At 40.2% G+C, this 20,321-nt stretch overlaps 1 protein-coding gene across 2 annotated transcripts in view; it reads right to left on the bottom strand.

Moving 5' to 3' along the window:
- Positions 1–20,321, bottom strand: part of ipo11 (importin 11) — a 240,467-nt gene that overhangs the window by 161,484 nt on the left and 58,662 nt on the right. For both annotated transcript variants that reach the window (XM_061900443.1, XM_061900433.1), the window contains 4 exons: positions 14,470–14,518; positions 5,139–5,209; positions 2,247–2,439; positions 1,552–1,704 (listed from right to left, as the gene is read on the bottom strand). In XM_061900443.1, the coding sequence (XP_061756427.1) occupies positions 1,552–1,704; positions 2,247–2,439; positions 5,139–5,209; positions 14,470–14,518 (466 nt within the window). The remainder of the gene's footprint in view (positions 1–1,551; positions 1,705–2,246; positions 2,440–5,138; positions 5,210–14,469; positions 14,519–20,321) is intronic.

Genomic DNA, 20,321 nt, shown 5'->3' on the forward strand with positions numbered 1-20,321 from the left:
TGTGCTGTGCTGCTGTCCTTAGCTTGACTAGTAAAGAGCAGAATTGAGGCATTAAAAAAACAAGACCAAGTCTCTCAAGTTGCGACCACTGTTTGTACATTAATGTAAGATTGATGAAGTTGTTCACAAAAACACAAGCAGATGGGATGTGTTGTGGATGTATAAATTGTTCTTCATAGTTTTAGCTTCGTAGTTTAGTCGCTGTTTCAAGTGGCCGTCTTAACATTGCTAGGTTCAGGACGGCCGGCGCTTTGAGTGTGTCGGGGATGAAGGAGCGCAAACAGGAACATTAATTTCTCAAATAAGGTCTCTTCTACCAGATTTTTCAGATTAGAAGTTGTTCCGGAGTAGAAGAGGCACCGGCCAAAAATGCATAATAAAGAAGGAAAAAAACATATAAGTTGTACTGGAGTATAAATCGCATTTTTTGGGGAAATTTATTGATAAAATCCAACACCAAGAATAGACATTTGAAAGACAATTTAAAATAAATAAAGAATAGTGAACAACAGGCGGAATAAGTGTACGTTATACGACGCATAAATAACAAACTGAAAACGTGCCTGGTATGTTAACGTAACATATTATGATAAGTCATTCAAATAACTATAACATATAGAACATGCTATACGTTTACCAAACAATCTGTCACTCATAATTGATAAATCCGATGAAATCTTCTTCCTTGGTGCCGCTGCTACAAACTCTGCCAACTCCAAATGGAGATAATGCGCCGCTTCCTCTTTTATTGGTACGTCGCTTACATCAGAGTCATCGTCAGTTGCAGTTCCAATTATTCCAGCCTTTCTGAATCCGAACAGGATGGTTTCGGTTGTGACTGAAGCCCATGCTTTGTTGATCCATCCAATGAGTATGTGTGTGACGATTGCTGATATAAATCTAATCTCTTACGTGAATGGGATAAATATTATTATTTGATATTTTACGCTAATGTGTTAATAATTTCACACATTAGTTGCTCCAGAGTATAAATCGTACCCCCGGCCAAACTCTGAAAAAAAACTGCAATTTATATACTGAAAAATACGGTATTTAAAATTACAACATTTCACTCACATTCATGTCAATTTCCCTGATATTATTTTTGCGTTAATAAGCGAATTCTGTTTTATTGGCCCGTTATCTGGTTACATGAATCCGGAAATCATATTCCTTACTTTTTCTATTGTGATTATTGATAAATCATCCTAGCGTTGGGTCAAATAAAAATTGCCACCATGGTGAGATTACAAACTTCTAGTAAGTAGACATGTTCTTTTTTTCCACTCATTCTTTCATCTGTTTCACCACCACAAGCTATAGCATTTGAATGCATAGTGTTACCCATTAATTATTGTTTTTTTTCCCCCGATTATTATATTTTCACAATCATAAGACCACAATCAAAATTGCAATTAAAAATTCAATAAATAGTCCACCCCTAAGAAAAAGTCAGACTAAATTGGTTAACTTGCATCTTTAAAAGGGCTTGTTGAGTCTGTCAATCTCACATGAAGCCCAGAGCAGCCCAGATTTAAATTGTGGTTTTACCAAAACTCTCAGGATCCTCTTCCCACATTGCCAGCTCTTCTTCTGTGAGGAGGAAATAATGGGAGACGAGCCGGCGCCCAATCTCTGTTAGCGTAGGGTGTGTGAAGAAAGCTGCCTTGATCTTGTGAGCCTCAAGACTCTCGGGTTTACTGTCTATGATGACAAGACAAAAAACTTGTTACAAACAACTTGAAACAAGTACACTGTGTTCTTTTGTTTCCGTTTCATGGGTTTTAACAATGATATGGATTGCAACCATGCAGAAAAAAAACTGTATAGGTTCAGTCAGTCGATGCTGGATAAAGTCATGCCCTATTTCACTTTCATTATTGCTACATTGCTTTGAGCTCTGTTCTGCTCGAGAGGCTTCCTGTCTGTCTATAAGACTGACAGGTCGGGTCGAATAAATAAGTCAGACGGCTGCCAATAGCCAAACTGTTCACCCGAGGCTCGACATTCCCCTTAGCGACGTAACCTTGCTCCTTGCAATAATGCCATGTCTGGAAAGTGTGAACACAAAAGCAAAACTGTAACTGCTCAACTGAGTAGGAGTTAGTTCATGTCACGGCATATTCTAGCACATTTTAGCACCTCAGACAGAATAGAGGAATTGGTGTTTAAAATGCAAATTTGAGTATTTCAAGGAGTAAATCAGGCTAACTAAAACGAGCATCTGATGAAAAGTCATGGCTTACCCTCAATGTTCTTGGCAGGTTTGTAGGCATCATTCTTCACAATCATCTTGATGAGGTTCATGCACTGGACTATGAAGCGCTCAAAGGTGACGCCTTCCCCTGCTGGCGTGAACACGTAGCTCACAGCAAATTCCAGTGAACACTGGATTAGAGGTATGAACGCACAGGGATGGTAGTCCAAGAAATCTAACAACTAACAGACCGAGAAGTGGAGAACATGCGGGAAAATAAGTTTTAATATGTTGAACTAATTTGTCAAGTACAATGACCAGGGCTGGGTAAACTTATCAATTGGGGATCGATGTTTATTTTTATTTTGCAATATCGATTCATAAGGCATAACATCGATTACCGCCCTTTCCCTCGTTTGCAGGAATAATGTCTTAGAAGCGGCGTTAATTGCCGCTTGCTCTTAAATTTGAGCCGGTATTCTGGGAAAAAACAAGCATTGTCCTGGAACTCATGCAGCCCCCGCATGTGTGTCATAAGGAATTCCGGAAATTTTATTTTGTCTACCTTACCGTGGATCCCTTTTGAAGGAATCGCTCACGTGAGGACAATCTTCAGCCATGTTAATTAACATTGGGACACCGCAAAGGTAAAGATTGGCTGGACCTGGCAGTTTATCAGCCTATGTCAAATCAGTAAAAAAAAGTAAATTCCTATCCCATGATCGGAATGGGGATATCTCTAATTCCTGGCACAACATTATCACCTGATGTTCCACGGACCATGAATATATACTGTAATAAAAGCAATCGCAACTTTTGTGGGGAAAAGCACCTTGTGCTCGAAGTGAACTACACTACGTTTTGATCATGCAATGTACAAACCCCGTTTCCATACGAGTTGGGAAATTGTGCTAGATGTAAATATAAACGGAATACAATGATTTGCAAATCCTTTTCAACCCATATTCAATTGAATGCACTACAAAAACAAGATATTTTATGTTCAAACTCATAAACTTTTTTTTTTTTTTTTTGCAAATAACAATTAACTTAGAATTTCATGGCTGCAACACGTGCTAAAGTAGTTGGGAAAGGGCATGTTCACCACTCTGTTACATCACCTTTTCTTTTAACAATATTCAAACGTTTGGGAACTGAGGAAACTAAGTGTTGAAGCTCTGAAAGTGGAATTCTTTCCCATTCTTGTTTTGTGTAGAGCTTCAATTGTTTAACAGTCCGGGGTCTTCGCTGTCGTATTTTACGCTTCATAATGCGCCACACATTTTCGATGGGAGACAGGTCTGGACTGCAGGTGGGCCAGGAAAGTACCCGCACTCTTTTTTTTTTACAAAGACACGCTGTTGTAACACGTGCTGAATGTGGCTTGGCATTGTCTTGCTGAAATAAGCAGGGGCGTCCATGAAAAAGACTCCGCTTAGATGGCAGCATATGTTGTTCCAAAACCTGTATGTACCTTTCAACATTAATGGTGCCTTCACAGATGTGTAAGTTACCCATGCCTTGGGCACTAATGGACCCCCATACCATCATAAATGCTGGCTTTTCAACTTTGTGTCGATAACAGTCTGGATGGTTCGCATCCCCTTTGGTCCGGATGACACGATGTCGAATATTTCCAAAAACAATTTGAAATGTGGACTCGTCAGACCACAGAAAACGTTTTCACTTTGCATCAGTCCACCTTAGATGATCTCGGGCCCAGAGAAGTCGGTGGGGTCTCTGGAGGTTGTTGATAAATGGCTTTCGCTTTGCAAAGTAGAGCTTTAAATTGCACTTACAGATGTAGTGACAAACTGTATTTAGTGACAGTGGTTTTCTGAAGTGTTCCTGGGCCCATGTGGTGATATTCTTTAAAGATTGATGTCAGTTTTTAATACAGTGCCGTCTGAGGGATCAAAGGTCACGGTCATTCAATGTTGGTTTCCGGCCATGCCACTTACATGGAGTGATTTCTCCAGATTCTCTGAACCTTTTGATAATATTATTGGCCGTAGATGTTGAAATCCCTAAATTTCTTGCAATGGCACTTTGAGAAACGGTTTGACTATTTGCTCACTCATGTTGTGGACAAAGAGGTGTACCTCGCCCCATCATTTCTTGTGAAAGACTGAGCATTTTTTGGGAAGCTGTTTTTATACGCAATCATGGCACCCATCTGTTCCCAATTAGCCTGCACACCTGTGGGATGTTCCAAATAAGAGTTTGATGAGCATTCCTCAACTTTATCAGTATTTATTGCCACCTTTCTCAACTTCTTTGTCAAGTGTTGCTGGCATCAAATTCTAAAGTTAATGATTTACAACAATAAAAAAAGTTTATCAGTTTAAACATCAAATATGTTGTCTTTGTAGCATATTCAACGGAATATGGGTTGAAAATGATTTGCAAATCATTGTATTTCGTTTATATTTACATCTAACACAATTTCCCAACTCATATGGAAATGGGGTTTGTAAACAGCTGTCAAATGCACGAGAAAAAACAAGCGGACACTGACGGCCATCACAATAAAATCACTGTGTGTTACATCTCGTCTGACCTTGCTAACAAAATAGGAGTCCCAGAAGAAGAGCTTACATATTTACTGTTATAATTTTGCACCTGAAGTAACAATAACATAATGCAATTTTTAGTAATGGAATGTTGAAATACAAGTATACTTTCACTTGCAATTCTATCCGTTTTTAAAGATTGAACTTTTGAGACGTTAAAGTTTTAACTGTCCAATTTGTGTATGGTTAGGAGGATAGAACTAAGTACACTTGAGATCTTTGCAATATTTTAATTGTAGCTGAAATTGAATTGTGAGTAATCGATTTAAAACCTTATGAACCAAAATCAAAATCAAATTGTTTGGTAAAATAGCCATGATACCCAGCCCTAATGATGACACAACATATATAGTTACAAATAAACTCACAACTTTAGTGTAGAGTATAATCGTCTTCTCCAATTTTTCTCGACAAGAGCTATCACGACCAATTTGTCGACCTGAAACACAAACACACAGTTTTACAACAGCAGCTACAGCTGGTATTCTTCTAAGTGTAATGTTGCATTATTCAGGCATTTAATAATACATACAATATATACTAAATATGCACAGTTGAGCCTAAATAACCAATCTGACCGAAATGTAAGTAGACCCTAAATAGAAATACTATACCAGAATACAAAGAGTAAAATCATACTTCATAAGTCATATTTTTTAGCTGTTTGAAAGTTGTTGTAAAATTAACCACCTATCCTCTTCTCCATGTTTTGCTAATTCAACTAACCTTTGGGTATTATTTTCTCCAAATCTCCAAGTTGTGTTTGTGAGAGAGAAAAAAACTGTAAGAAGAAAGCTAAGATTTGCAAGAGAAGTTGTTTGTGGTCACCTGTTGATATGCATGTATAAATTCAGATGAGCTATCTTTTGCAGACTGATTTTAAGCAGGAAAAATATTATCTTATATTTATTGCTTCCTGGTTAAATGTCTAGGTTTTATTACAGACCAGTGAACTTTAAAGATAGTATCTGCTTTGCCAAGAGCTGGTCACTACGCACAGATTATCGTGGCTCAAAAACCTGACTCGAAACTGAAAAGCAAAGCCACAAAATTCAAACTTGTAGAGCATTAAAGTGTACGAACAATGCCTTGGCAACATATCAATTTTAGCAGTACAAGTGGCTGTTGGCAAATTGCTTAACAACCACAACACCACTGGCTAGCTTATGTTAGCATTAGTTGTTTATTTTATTTTTTTACCTGTCTATACTTTTCACAATTATTAATAACATTGATTTTACAGAACCAAAATCAGTCAGAGAAAAGCAACTACAAATGTGCAGTCTTGTTTTTACAATAAAACATACATTCAATGATAGCCAACGTTAGCTATCCAAATCGCTCTCATTAGCTGACAAGACTCAAAACTAATATGCAAGCACGTGTCAGACACAGGCGTAGATACATCATGCGCCTTGGTGGCTAACAGCAACACTGTGCGGACTGAATGCGGACAAAATGACCGACCGGTGAGCTCTGCAGAGCAATCAGCTCTATACACTGGGTGGATGAAACGTCGTGCACTGGGACGAGGTTTCTACACCAACGCATATTTGTATTGGGCCTGTGTTCTCAGAGCATTTAATCGATTGCAACTGGATTGTTTAGTTTGTCTTAGAAGGTGTTTCGCCTCTTATCCAAGTGGGCTACATCAGTTCATGCTCATAGACTTGGATAATTCGGATCTAGTCGAGATGCTAATGCCAAAACCCCAGGAAAGGATGGTTCCGCTCCGTTGTAGTGAAAAATCAACTGTTGAGATGCAGAACAGAAACCCGTCTGTCAATGCCAACAGCAGTTGGCATTCGGTCTGTGGTCAGTAAATCAAAAAGGTTTACTGTACACGTGTTGAAGGGGAACTGTACTTTTTTGGGAATGTGTTCAATCATGATGAGAGACAACAGTACACATGTTTCGTTTTTTATTTTTAGGATTCTCAACATAGAAGAAAATGTTTGCAAAATGCAGCTAATGGGAGTCACCATTGTAACCTTCAAAGCCTTCTACAACTTCAAAACCCTCCATCAACCTGCCATGTACACGCTGCAAGTCTTTATGTAATGCAGTAACGGACATCTTCATAACAAAATGTAATTTGCACAATATTTACCGTATTTTGGACATTTAAGGCTTGCGGGAAAATTTTTCCTCAGCGCGTTTACTTCCGTTTCCACAATTGCGCACTTCAGACTTACGGCAAATGTGTGTTCCTACTTCCGGAAACAAATGCGAGTGTGTGTTCTAATCATAGCAGACTTGGTAACAGACGACAAAGATGACTAGTATTGGACAAATGACACAACCTTATCTTTTTAGACCTGAATATACGGAGGATAACTGTTGATTATAGAAGCCAGCACAAACAGATGGTAAAACATTGGAGCAGACAGAAGCCGAGAGTGAGAGGTCGGCGTGGTTTGACACAGCAAATGTGAAACTTGGAGTTAAGCCCTGCCGAGAGAAATAGAGGGCTAACCCGAAATCAAGAGTAAAAAAAAAACTTCCCCGGCCAGCTGGACCAAACGGTCAACTGTCCAAGTAATTCACTACAATATTGATCATGATACATAGAGTATGTCATGCTTATTCGTGCAATTACCGTACATACACTGTTGAGATGGCTGGATACAGAGAAAACATGAAATGTGGGCTAATACTCTACAGATACTGTAATATGATTGTTCATGTTTAGTGTCCTATATCATTGTGTGGTGTTTTACAAACTCAAAAGCCATTCAGCTGCTGATGCAAAAGCTAGCTTACCGCTAATGCTGTAGCATGCCGTCCCAAAGCGATGTGTTACTACGCCAGAAAAAACACTCTCAGTGTTTGTTCTTACAAAAACAATGTCGCTGCAGTTTCAGGCATGTGATTTGAACATAACGAAAAAGACTAAAAATAAGCCGGCGGTCTGGGGTCTACACATCTCCACAATGGTGAGTTATTAAAGTGAACAATAATGCAAAACAAGTGGGAGTGGGGAGAGTGGCGTGGCTCGGTTGATAGAGCGATCCCCGTTACCTTCATCCTAGTCACTGCCGTTGTGTCCTTGGGCAAGACACTTTACCCGCCTGCTCCCAGTCCCACCCACACTGGTTTAAATGTAGCTTAAAGATGTAGATAATGGGTTTCACAATGTAAAGCGCTTTGAGTCTCTAGAGAAAAGCGTTATATAAATATAATTCACATCATTTCACTAACAACAAAAGCTGTAAGTAGCATCAGACACTCGGCGCAGCACTTAAAAGGGGCTAGGCAAGGTTGTTGTAAACTATCAGCTATCAACAACTGTCCGGTCAAAATGGAGATGGAATCTATAGAGCACTTTATTTTCAAAATCAATAACACAGCTTTGGTATGGAACAACAAGGCAGAAACGCAACGCTAACATGGAATGCTAACATCACAGCTAATGCTTGTAGCTCCTACATTGGGTGAAACAAGTTGTTTTATGTTTAAAAATCTCAAATAATGCTGAAAACGTATTCAGAAAGTCTTTAAACAGTTCCATGAAACTATGAAAATATTACATTTAATAATTAACATGTTCTACCAACACGTCTTCCTGTGAGGAAGCAGTGCCTTGGGAGTCTGTGGTAGACTCTCCTGTTTCTGGGGCTGAGGTTGCTAAAAAGCTCCTTGGTGGCAAGGCCCCCGGGGGTGGATGAGATGGCCCCGGGGGTGGATGAGATCCGCCCGGGAGTTCCTAAAGGCTCTGGATGCTGTGGGGCTGTCTTGGTTGACAAGACTCTGCAGCATCGCGTGGACATCGGGGGCGGTACTTCTGGATTGGCATACCGGGGTGGTGGTTCCTCTCTTTATGAAGTGGAACCAGAGGGTGTGTTCCAACTATCGTGGGATCACACTCCTCAGCCTTCCAGGTAAGGTCTAGTCAGGTGTACTGGAGAGGAGGCTACGCCTGATAGTCGAACCTCGGATTCAGGAGGAACAGTGTGGTTTTCGTCGTTGAACTGTGGACCAGCTCTAAACTCTCGGCAGGGTCCTTGAGGGTGCATGGGAATTTGCCCAACCAGTCTACATGTGCTTTGTGGACTTGGAGAAGGCATTCGACCGTGTTCCTCGGGAAGTCCTGTGGGGAGTGCTCAGAGAGTATAGGGTATCGGACTGTCTGATTGTGGGAGTCCGCTCCCTGTACGATCAGTGTCAGAGCTTGGTTTGCATTGTCGGCAGTAAGTCGGATACGTTTCCAGTGAGGGTTGGACTCCGCCAAGGCTGCCCTTTGTCACCGATTCTGTTCACAACTTTTATGGACAGAGTTTCTAGGCGCAGTCAAGGCCTTGAGGGGATCTGGTTTGGTGGCTGCAGGATTAGGTCTCTGCTTTTTGCAGATGATGTGGTCCTGATGGCTTCATCTGGCCAGGATCTTCAGCTCTCACTGGATCGGTTCGCAGCCGAGTGTTAAGCGACCGGGATGAGAATCAGCACCTACAAGTCCGAGTCCACGGTTCTTGCCTGGAAAAGGGTGGAGTGCCATTTCCGAGTTGGGGAGGAGATCCTGCCCCAAGTGGAGGAGTTCAAGTATCTAGGAGGCTTGTTCACGAGTGAGGGAAGAGTGGATCGTGAGATCGACAGGTGGATTGGTGCGGCGTCTTCAGTAATGCGGATGCTGTATCGATCCATTGTGGTGAAGAAGGAGCTGAACCGAAAGGCAAAGCTTTCAAATTACCGGTCGATCTACTTTCCCATACTGGCCTATGGTCCTGAGCTTTGTGTTATGACCGAAAAGACAAGATCACGGTTACAAGCGGCCAAAATGAGTTACCTCCGCCGGGTGGCGGGGCTCTCCCTTAGAGATAGGGTGAGAAGCTCTGCCATCCGGGAGGCACTCAAAGTAAAGCCGCTGCTCCTCCACATCGAGAGGAGCCAGATGAGGTGGTTCGAGCATCTGGTCAGGATGCCCCCCGTACCGCTCCAGACTATAATTGATATATGTGGTCTCACACAAATAATAAATGAACCCACGCATCGCAACGGTAATACGATAGACCTAGTGCTTGTCAGGGGTATCACCGTTTCCAAAGTTACGATACTCCCGTATACTAAAGTATTGTCCGCTCATTACCTTATAAAATTCGAGGTTCAGACGCATGTTCAGCAAACTAATAATAATAATAACTGCTATAGCAGCCGCAACATTAATACGGCCACAACGACAACTCTTGCTGACCTACTGCCCTCGGTAATGGCACCATTCCCAAAGTATGTGGGCTCTATTGATAACCTCACTAACAACTTTAACGACGCCCTGCGCGAAACCATTGATAACATAGCACAGCCAAAGTTAAAAAAGGCTCCAAAAAAGCGTACCCCGTGGTTTACAGAAGAAACTAGAGCTCAGAAATTATTATGTAGAAAGCTGGAACGCAAATGGCGCACGACTATACTTGAGGTGCACCATCAAGCATGGAGTGATGGTTTAATAACTTATAAACGCATGCTTACCTTAGCTAAAGCTAAATATTACTCAAATCTCATCCACCGTAATAAAAACGATCCTAAATTTTTGTTTAGTACGGTAGCATCGCTAACCCAACAAGGGACTCCTTCCAGTAGCTCCACCCACTCAGCTGATGACTTTATGCAATTCTTTAGTAAGAAAATTGAAGTCATTAGAAAGGAGATTAAAGACAATGCGTCCCAGCTGCAACTGGGTTCTATTAACACTGACACGATTGTATATACGGCGGATACTGCCCTCCAAAATAGTTTCTCTTGTTTTGAGGAAATAACATTAGAGGAATTGTTACAATGTGTAAATGGAATAAAACAAACAACATGTTTACTTGACCCACTTCCTGGGAAACTGATCAAGGAGCTCTTTGTATTATTAGGTCCATCAGTGCTAAATATTACAAACGTATCACTTTCCTCGGGCACTGTTCCCCTAGCATTCAAAAAAGCGGTTATTCATCCTCTTCTTAAAAGACCTAACCTCGATCCTGACCTCATGGTAAACTACCGACCGGCGTCTCACCTTCCCTTTATTTTTGAAAAATCCTTGAAAAAATTGTTGCGGAGCAGTTAAATGAACACTTAGCGTCCAACAATCTATGTGAAACCTTTCAATCCGGGTTCAGGGCAAATCACTCCATGGAGACAGCCCTCGCAAAAATGACTAATGATCTATTGCTAACGATGGATTCTGATGCGTCATCTATGTTGCTGCTCCTCGATCTTAGCACTGCTTTCGATACCGTCGATCATAATATTTTATTAGAACGTATCAAAACACGAATTGGTATGTCAGACTTAGCCCAGTCTTGGTTTAACTCTTATCTTACTGATAGGATGCAGTGCGTTTCCCATAACAATGCGACCTCGGACTACGTTAAGGTAACGTGTGGAGTTCCCCAGGGTTCGGTCCTTGGCCCTGCACTCTTCAGCATCTACATGCTGCCACTAGGTGACATCATACGCAAATACGGTATTAGCTTTCACTGTTATGCTGATGACACCCAACTCTACATGCCCCTAAAGCTGACCAACACGCCGGATTGTAGTCAGCTGGAGGCGTGTCTCAATGAAATTAAACAATGGATGTCCGCTAACTTTTTGCAACTCAACGCCAAAAAAACGGAAATGCTGATTATCGGTCCTGCTAGACACCGACCTCTATTTAATGATACAACTCTAACATTTGACAACCAAACAATTAAACAAGGCGACACGGTAAAGAATCTGGGTGTTATCTTTGACCCAACTATCTCCTTTGAGTCATACATTAAAAGCGTTACTAAAACGGCCTTCTTTCATCTCTGTAATATCGCTAAAATTCGCTCCATTCTGTCCACTAAAGACGCTGAGATCATTATCCATGCGTTTGTTACGTCTCGTCTCGATTACTGTAACGTATTATTTTCGGGTCTCCCCATGTCTAGCATTAAAAGATTACAGTTGGTACAAAATGCAACTGCTAGACTTTTGACAAGAACAAGTTTGATCACATTACGCCTGTACTGGCTCACCTGCACTGGCTTCCTGTGCACTTAAGATGTGACTTTAATGTTTTACTACTTACGTATAAAATACTACACGGTCTAGCTCCATCCTATCTTGCCGATTGTATTGTACCATATGTCCCGGCAAGAAATCTGCGTTCATAGGACTCCGACTTATTAGTGATTCCCAAAGCCCAAAAAAAGTCTGTGGGCTATAGAGCGTTTTCATTTCGGGCTCCAGTACTCAGGAATGCCCTCCCGGTAAAAGTTCGAGATGCCACCTCAGTAGAAGCATTTAAGTCTCACCTTAAAACTCATTTGTATACTCTAGCCTTTAAATAGACTCCCTTTTTAGACCAGTTGATCTGCCGTTTCTTTTCTTTTTCTCCTATGTCCCACTCTCCCTTGTGGAGGGGGTCCGGTCCGATCCGGTGGCCATGTACTGCTCGCCTGTGTATCGGCTGGGGACATCTCTGCGCTGCTGATCCGCCTCCGCTTGGGATGTTTTCCTGCTGGCTCCGCTGTGAACAGGACTCTCGCTGCTGTGTTGGATCCGCTATGGACTGGACTCTTGCGACTGTGTTGGATCCATTTTGGATTGAACTTTCACAGTATCATGTTAGACCCGCTCGACATCCATTGCTTTCCTCCTCTCCAAGGTTCTCATAGTCATCATTGTCACCGACGTCCCACTGGGTGTGAGTTTTCCTTGCCCTTATGTGGGCCTACCGAGGATGTCGTAGTGGTTTGTGCAGCCCTTTGAGACACTAGTGATTTAGGGCTATATAAGTAAACATTGATTGATCGATTGATTGATTGATGTGGGGATTGAACCAGCGACCCTTGGGTTGCGCACGGCCACTCTACCACTGCGCCACGCCGTACCCCGTGTAGGGCACGTCCAACCGGTAGGAGGCCACGGGGAAGACCCAGGACACGTTGGGAAGACTATGTCTCCCGGCTGGCCTTGGAACGCCTCGGGATCCCAAGGGAAGAGCTGGACGAAGTGGCTGGGGATAGGAAAGTTTGGGCTTCCCTGCTTAGGCTGCTGCCCCCGTGACCCGGCCTCGGATAAGCGGAAGAAGATGGATGGATGGATGGATGGATGGAATTAACTTGTTTCGCGGAAATCATATCGCGGTCACGTCCGGTCCCAAATCACCGTGATAATTTAGGGACAACGGTATGTCATTTGTACTAATCCCATCCAAAAAAACATTGTTTTGTGAAATAATATCGATAGCGCTGGGCCAAAAGCCATATCTACCAGCCTAGTCCACATGTATTTAAGGGTCAAAATGCATGCTGACTTCAACAAAACGTGTTTGTGTTGGCAGCTCTGTTATTGGTGACTGGAAAGAACACAAATAAAGTGTCTGTAATAATCTGTTGTTTCAATCTGTTATCTATTTGCATAATCTTAATCAGTTTGTAAATTCTTCAAATTTAAAATCAACTAACGGCGCAGTGGGACGGCGTGGCGCAGTGGGAGAGTGGCCGTGCGCAACCCGAGGGTCACTGGTTCAAATCCCACCTAGAACCAACCTCGTCACGTCCGTTGTGTCCTGAGCAAGACACTTCACCCTTCTTCCTGATGGTTGCTGGTTGGCGCCTTGCATGGCAGCTCCCTCCATCAGTGTGTGAATGTGTGTGTGAATGGGTAAATGTGGAAGTAGTGTCAAAGCGCTTTGAGTACCTTGAAGGTAGAAAAGCGCTATACAAGTACAACCCATTTATCATTTAAAATGAGTCATTACTTAGTTTTTAGGGGTCACCGATCTGAGTAAAACACAGTGCTATTTAATTGATCATCAGGCCGGCATGCAAATTCTTGACTAAAGGCTTTTTGATTTATGTATTTTCAACCAGGTAGTGACAGTTAAAGGACAAAAAGGCAACTATATGACTTGAAAGCTAAAAAAAAGAAAAAACTTAGGCTGTGGAAGGCAAAAATGTTTCTGGCTCAGGCTGTGAGGTGACAGCATGTTCTCGGAGCTACAATCCCAAAACTAACAGAACTCCAGCTCTTTTCGCATGGCCGCCACTAGCAAATATATTGAAAACAAGATTTTGCGGCAGATATCTTGTATATTTGCTGCTGCATCCTATGTGGTGGAACGTTGAGTATTGGCAAATAAGAACTCAAACAAAAATCTCACAACTCGCTTGCAAAGAATAATTAAGTTCTAATGTTATCAGTGCGAAACGATTACGTTGGGTACAGACCAAAAAAAGCAGGGTGCACCCTTTTTCAAGTAAATATTTTAATACAAATTTTGTGGATCCTTTACTACATCTACTTCATACTTTATTATTAATAGTTTGAGGGGAATGAAAGGTTCTGTTTGTATTGTGAATGTTTGATGTGTTAATAATAGGAATGGGCAAAGTCTTTGCTTCTAGCGTTGAGAATTCCATTGAATTACATCCAGTTCCACACAGTGACAGTGTAGTACATGAAATGCACGACTTGGTGCCGCTGATATAGTCTCAACAACTTTGCATTTTAAAAGGACAACATGATGTAAATGTGGGATTGCTGAGCTAATTGCCTGTTTGTAAGATGCTCAATGTGTCACTGGCATGGAAAAAGAAGTTCAGACTTTTTAGAGGGATATATATATATATATATATAATTTTTTTTTTTATTTATTTATTTTTTTTTAAATGGTGAAGAAAATGATACTTCTTTTGGTAACTGGATGTCAAGAGCAGTACATTAGAGATGCAAAGTACTCACAGCATTCCAAGAACTGTTTTAGCCTTTCAAACACTGCATTCAGGAAACCCTAAAAAGTGAAAAGAGGAGAGACACCTTTTAATTGTTGACATTCAGAGCTTCAAGCACTCACCATTTTACTATAGTTATGTACGTGCGCACGTGCCTCTCTATTGAGGAGTAGAAATAACAGTGACAGCCACGCAAAAAGAATCAATTTTCCTGAAGCCTGGTTTAGCCGTGATTAAACATGGCAAATTAGATGATAGATGTGAGACAGAGTCCGTTTAGATCTGCAGCGGCCGTGAGCAATGAAGTCAACACTGGTGTCAATTACCCATCGAGCATCCATAGGACCAACCACCTCATTGAACTTCCAAAATTGGTGAAGGGAAAGAAGGATGGGGGTCCATGAAAAGAGCAACAGGAAGAAAGTAAGAGATGATCGAGAGCAGTATCCATGACAATCATGTGTTAAGCTAGGAGAAGATGGGGGTGAAATTCAAGAGAAAAATTATCAGACGGGAAATGAGTGATGAAAATATATATTTATTTTTCATCAAGATGAGATAGAAAGGATAATACTCGGAGTGAAAAGGCTTGGATAGAATAAAAAAAATTATAAATAACAGTTTGAGTGTACAATGTTTTCATAAGCAAAAAAATTGGTATAAAATCAACATGTTAGAAGCAGAGAATGGCTTGAGAAATGCAATTGTTTCAAGTGCTGCATTACATAATTTGACAAACAATGCAACAAATGCGACATTCAAAAGCTTGTAGCAACATAAAAATAACCATTTTTAAGCAGAAAGCTTTTATTAGACAAAATAAAGGGGTAGAACACTATTCAAACATATACCTAAAAGCAGTAGCTTTAGCTTGCACATTAGGTAGTATATCATGCTACGTATAATAATTTAAAACATTTTAGATCTGAACTAGAAAAGCTCTCCAGAATCCAGATCACTCGTAAAATGTAACCATGTGTTCCCTATCCCATTTCTGATATTTCCTTAAAGTTTCATCAAAATGAGCTTTTTGAGCTATCTATGAAAGAAACAGAGTGAAGCCTCTTGTCAGTCACCCACTGTCTTCAGATCAATTGCATTCATCATGTATTCTTAAATATTTGTAAAAACATTGTGTGCAGACTAATCGCACACAGCATTTTGTTTACCAATATCACTGTCTTTGTCTGTGTGAGTGAAGACAGGGCTGCAAGCATTCACACACACAGAAGTTGAAAGCTCTTAACATAAACGTAAGGTAACATTAGAGAAATGATCTGGATCAGCCCCAATTTCAGACATTTCCTGAGAGCTAGATTAAATTCTGCCCATAAGTTTTTGAGCTATCTATAGCAGAATGAAAGAAACGGAGTGGACACTTATGTCAGTCAATTCCGGTCTTGGTCTCTGTGGGGCTCCAAGTATACACGTACATGGGAACGTGAACAAAAGATAAATTCGTAGAAATAATCCGAATCAGGCCCAAAATCGAATCAGTTTTGGACATGAAAGTTTAATGAAAATCCGCCTATAACTTTAGGAGTTAACACTGTAAGAAATTACCGTAAAAATACAAAAAAAGATTACAGTTATAAACTGTTCTTCTTACATGCAGTTAAGTACTGTTTTTTTTTGTTGCATTTTACAAAAAATATCGACCAACAGTAAGCTACTGCACAACCTACAGTATAATTCAGTATTTCTCAGATTTTTTTCTTGGGTCTGCCCGCAATTGTCAGACCGAGCTTCTTTTCGCACAGTCTGCTGCTTTCATGCATAACACGTACCCAGGTGGAAGAAAAAGTAGTTCCCACTAAACCGTGTCATTTACACAAGATTTCAATAGTACTTCCCATTGTGTTGCTGTTAATGATATTTTACCTCAAAAAATGTACTATCAAAGTATCAACATTTTGATTTGAAAATCAATTTTAGAGCATTAAGACCTGGCACTCCTTTTATGGATATTGAAGTACCAATGGATGGACGAGCGATATCCTGCTGCCACCTCCAGCTATACGATCACCTGGCCGCCGCAGCTAAATCCATCCTACTGGTGTGTTTTTGATAAAGTAATTCCCATGCAATCAAAGTCAGTTAACCTTGATGTGTCATTTTCTGTTTGAATTGCTTAATATATATATTTATAAAGTCCGAAATTACATAGCGTCACAGTCAGCATCACAGACACTACTACCACATGTACCGCCGCATGCTAGCTAGCTAAGTTTTCTTCATTTTTGTCATAGTGATCATGTCAGTCATCTCAAAAAGATGATAACTGGCAACATATGTGCTACGATTTGCAGCAATGTATTTGCGAAGTCATAGTTGTATGCATAATGAATTGTTTAAAGGCCTACTGAAACCCACTACTACCCACCACGCAGTCTAATAGTTTATATATCAATGATGAAATATTAACATTGCAACACATGCCAATACAGCTTTTTTAGTTTACTAAATTACAATTTTGAATTTCCCGGGAGTTTCGTCTTGGAAACGTTGTGTAATGATGACGTGTACGCAGGACGCCACGCGTTTTTAGGAAGTATGAGCGCTACGCACACACACAGGTAAAAGTCGTCTGCTTTAACGGCATAATTACACAGTATTTTGGAGATCTGTGTTGCTGAATCTTTTGCAATTTGTTCAATTAATATTGGAGAAGTCACAGTAGAAAGATGGAGTTGGGAAGCTTTAGCCTTTAGCCACACAAACACACGGTGATTCCTTGTTTAAAATTCCCGGAGCTGAAACTTTACTATGGATCAGAGCGCGGTCAAGCAGACATGGATCCCAACCGAATTTCAACCAGCAGGTTTCGGTGAGAAAATTGTGGTTAAAAAGTCGCCACTTACCGGATATCAGCTGAGCTTGTGTTGTCCGTACAGCTGCAGTCGACACCCGTGAGACATGGCGTCACCACACCCGTGGACACACCCCTCAGGTAATATTATACTCACTAAAACACTAGAAACATAATATAAAGATAAGGGATTTCCCAGAATTATCCTAGTAAATGTGTTTAAAAACATCGGAATACGTCCCAATGCTATTGCGTTTTTTTTTTAACTCTTTTTTTGTTTTGTTTTGTTTTTTTTCCTAGTCCGTCGCTATCAATATCCTCAAACACAAATCTTTCATCCTCGCTCAAATTAATGGGGAAATTGTCGTTTTCTCGGTCCGAATCACTGTTTTTGTTGGAGGCTCCCATTAAAATCAATGTGAATATGTGAGGAGCCCCCACACTTGCGACGTCATCGTCTGCGACTTCCAGTAAAGGCAAGGCTTTTTCAGGAAGAACCAAAGGTGGCGAACTTTATCGTCAATTTTCTCTACTAAATCCTTTCAGCAAAAATATGGCAATATCACGAAATGATCAAGTATGACACATAGAATGGACCTGCTATTCCCGTTTAAATAAGAAAATCTCATTTCAGTGGGCCTTTAAGTGTGCTTTCCCTGAATGCAAAAGAGTTTTTTCCAACTTCTCAGCCTTCAAAACTCACAGCCGTCACCATAAATATGGCAAGAGTAGGACTGAGCTGTATAGCGCAGAAGGTTTACCTTGTAATATTGTCTCATGTAGCGCAAAGTGCGATGATATACGGCAGTGGTTCTCAACCTTTTTTCAGTGATGTACCCCCTGTAAACATTGTTTTAATTCAAGTACCCATTAATCAGAGCCAAGCATTTTTGGTTAAAAAAATAGATAAGTAAAATACAGAACTATGTCATCAGTTTCTGATTTATTAAAGTGTATGACAGTGCAAAATACTGCTCATTTGTAGTGGTCTTTCTTGAACTATTTGGAAAAAAAAATAAAATAACTAAAAACTTGTTGAAAAATAAACAATCAAATCAACTTTATTTATAAAGCAAATTTAAAATTTACCACAGGGGTAGCCAAAGTGCTGTACAATGGGCAGGTTAACAACAGAACACAAACAGAACATTATAAAAAATAAATAAATAAAAGCGACCCCGAAAGGGAATAAGCGGTAGAAAATGGATGGATGGATGAACATAAAAACAGGTTCACAGCAGGTGTATAATGGGGCGCCACCATTGCAGGATGGATATCACTCACTGTTAAAACAAGGAATAAAAGTATGTTTTTAAGAGAGATTTAATAACAGAAAGAGAGGAGGCTTGTCTAACACTCAAGGGTAGGTCGTTCCAGAGAACAAGTTATTCAATTATAAATGAAGATTTCTACACATAGAAGTAATCATCAACTTAAAGTGCCCTCTTTGGGGATTGTAATAGAGATCCATTTGGATTCATGAATTTAATTCTAAACATTTGTTCACAAAAAAAATTCTTTAACATCAATATTTATGGAACATGTCCACAAAAAATCTGGCTGTCAACATTGAATATTGCATTGTTGCATTTCTTTTTACAGTTTATTAACTTACATTCATATTTTGTGGAAGTATTATTCAATAAATTTATTTATGAAGGATTTTTGAATTGTTATTTTTAGAATATGTTTTTTAAATCTCACGTACCCCTTGGCATAACTTCAAATACCCCCTGGGGTACTCGTACCCTCATTTGAGAACCACTGATATAATGGTATACGGGGATAGACGGAGAAAAATACATAAATAGAGAGCGGGATTGGGGAGGCTTTAGCATTGCCTACCTCTCTGAATTTGTCTTAATGGGCTTTAGAGCATTCACTCATCTACAGCTGTGGTTATGGTATAGGCTCACATATATCCTAAAATTGATATGAATATTTGTGCAGTGCATGTTCATAAATTAAAAATGTGAGGGTTCTGTATCGACTGTGAGTAATCTTCAATCACAACAGAATATCTTATATGCTTTCTCTGTTTTTTAGGCGATTCATTGGCATTAACCCTGAGAGGGGAACAAAGGCTAGCCAGGGAAAGGTGTCCAAGAAGACCGGGGAGCTGGTCCAGAAAAAGGCAGCAACTTTAAATCCTCGGTTAGCCACCCTTATAAAAAATCTCACAGACTTTGAGTGGGGATTTATGTAGCCGACAACTAAACACTAGACTTGTGTTCAGTGATTTGTCTACAGTTTGAAATGAAGTTGACAACTGAACACTGGATAAGTCATGTTCAGTAGTCAATTCTGCGGTTCAGTTTTGTTTTACAAATTTTTCTATTGTACATGATCCTAACTTATGTTTTGTTCTAAATGTTAAAATGTTCATTGAAAATGTGTGTGCCCTCTCTGATGGTGAAGCAGAGGCACTATGTACAGTATGGAGGTGTGTGTGTGGGGGGGATGTTAACATCATATCCAAATGGACATTTTCATTTTGATTGTTTTGATTGTTATCTGGATGTACGGACTGCGGTCCCTGATGCCATCGTTTGTTAAGATTGCAGGAGTTGCTTAACATTGTTTTAAATGTTAATTTAAAATGTGTGTGCTCTCTCGGATGGTGCAACAGAGGCATTATGTTTGGGGGTGTGGGTGTGTCATGGTGGAAAGATATCTAAATGGACATTTTGATTTTGATTATCTAGTTCTATGGACTGTTCTGATGCTATAGTTGCTTGAAATTCTTCTAAATGTTAAAATGCTTCACTGAAAATAAGAAGAATGCACTAAAAGTACATTGAATGTGTCTGATGCGCTTTAAAATAATTGGTTAATAAAAGCATAAACTTGCAAGGCCATTTCTCCAGTCGTTTTTATGGAAGCAGATTGCAGGGGTTTTGATTTTGAAAAATTAAAAGTTGAACTCATTAACTTCTAGTGGCATTATACTGTAAAGCTCAGTCTATAGTGCTTACAATTATTTTACTGTAATTAACTGTCCATGGATATTACAGTAGATAATAGAGATGCGCGGATAGGCAAGTATATCATCC

This window comes from Nerophis ophidion, linkage group LG01, assembly GCF_033978795.1.
Source record: "Nerophis ophidion isolate RoL-2023_Sa linkage group LG01, RoL_Noph_v1.0, whole genome shotgun sequence".
Classification (NCBI taxonomy): Eukaryota; Metazoa; Chordata; class Actinopteri; order Syngnathiformes; family Syngnathidae; genus Nerophis; species Nerophis ophidion.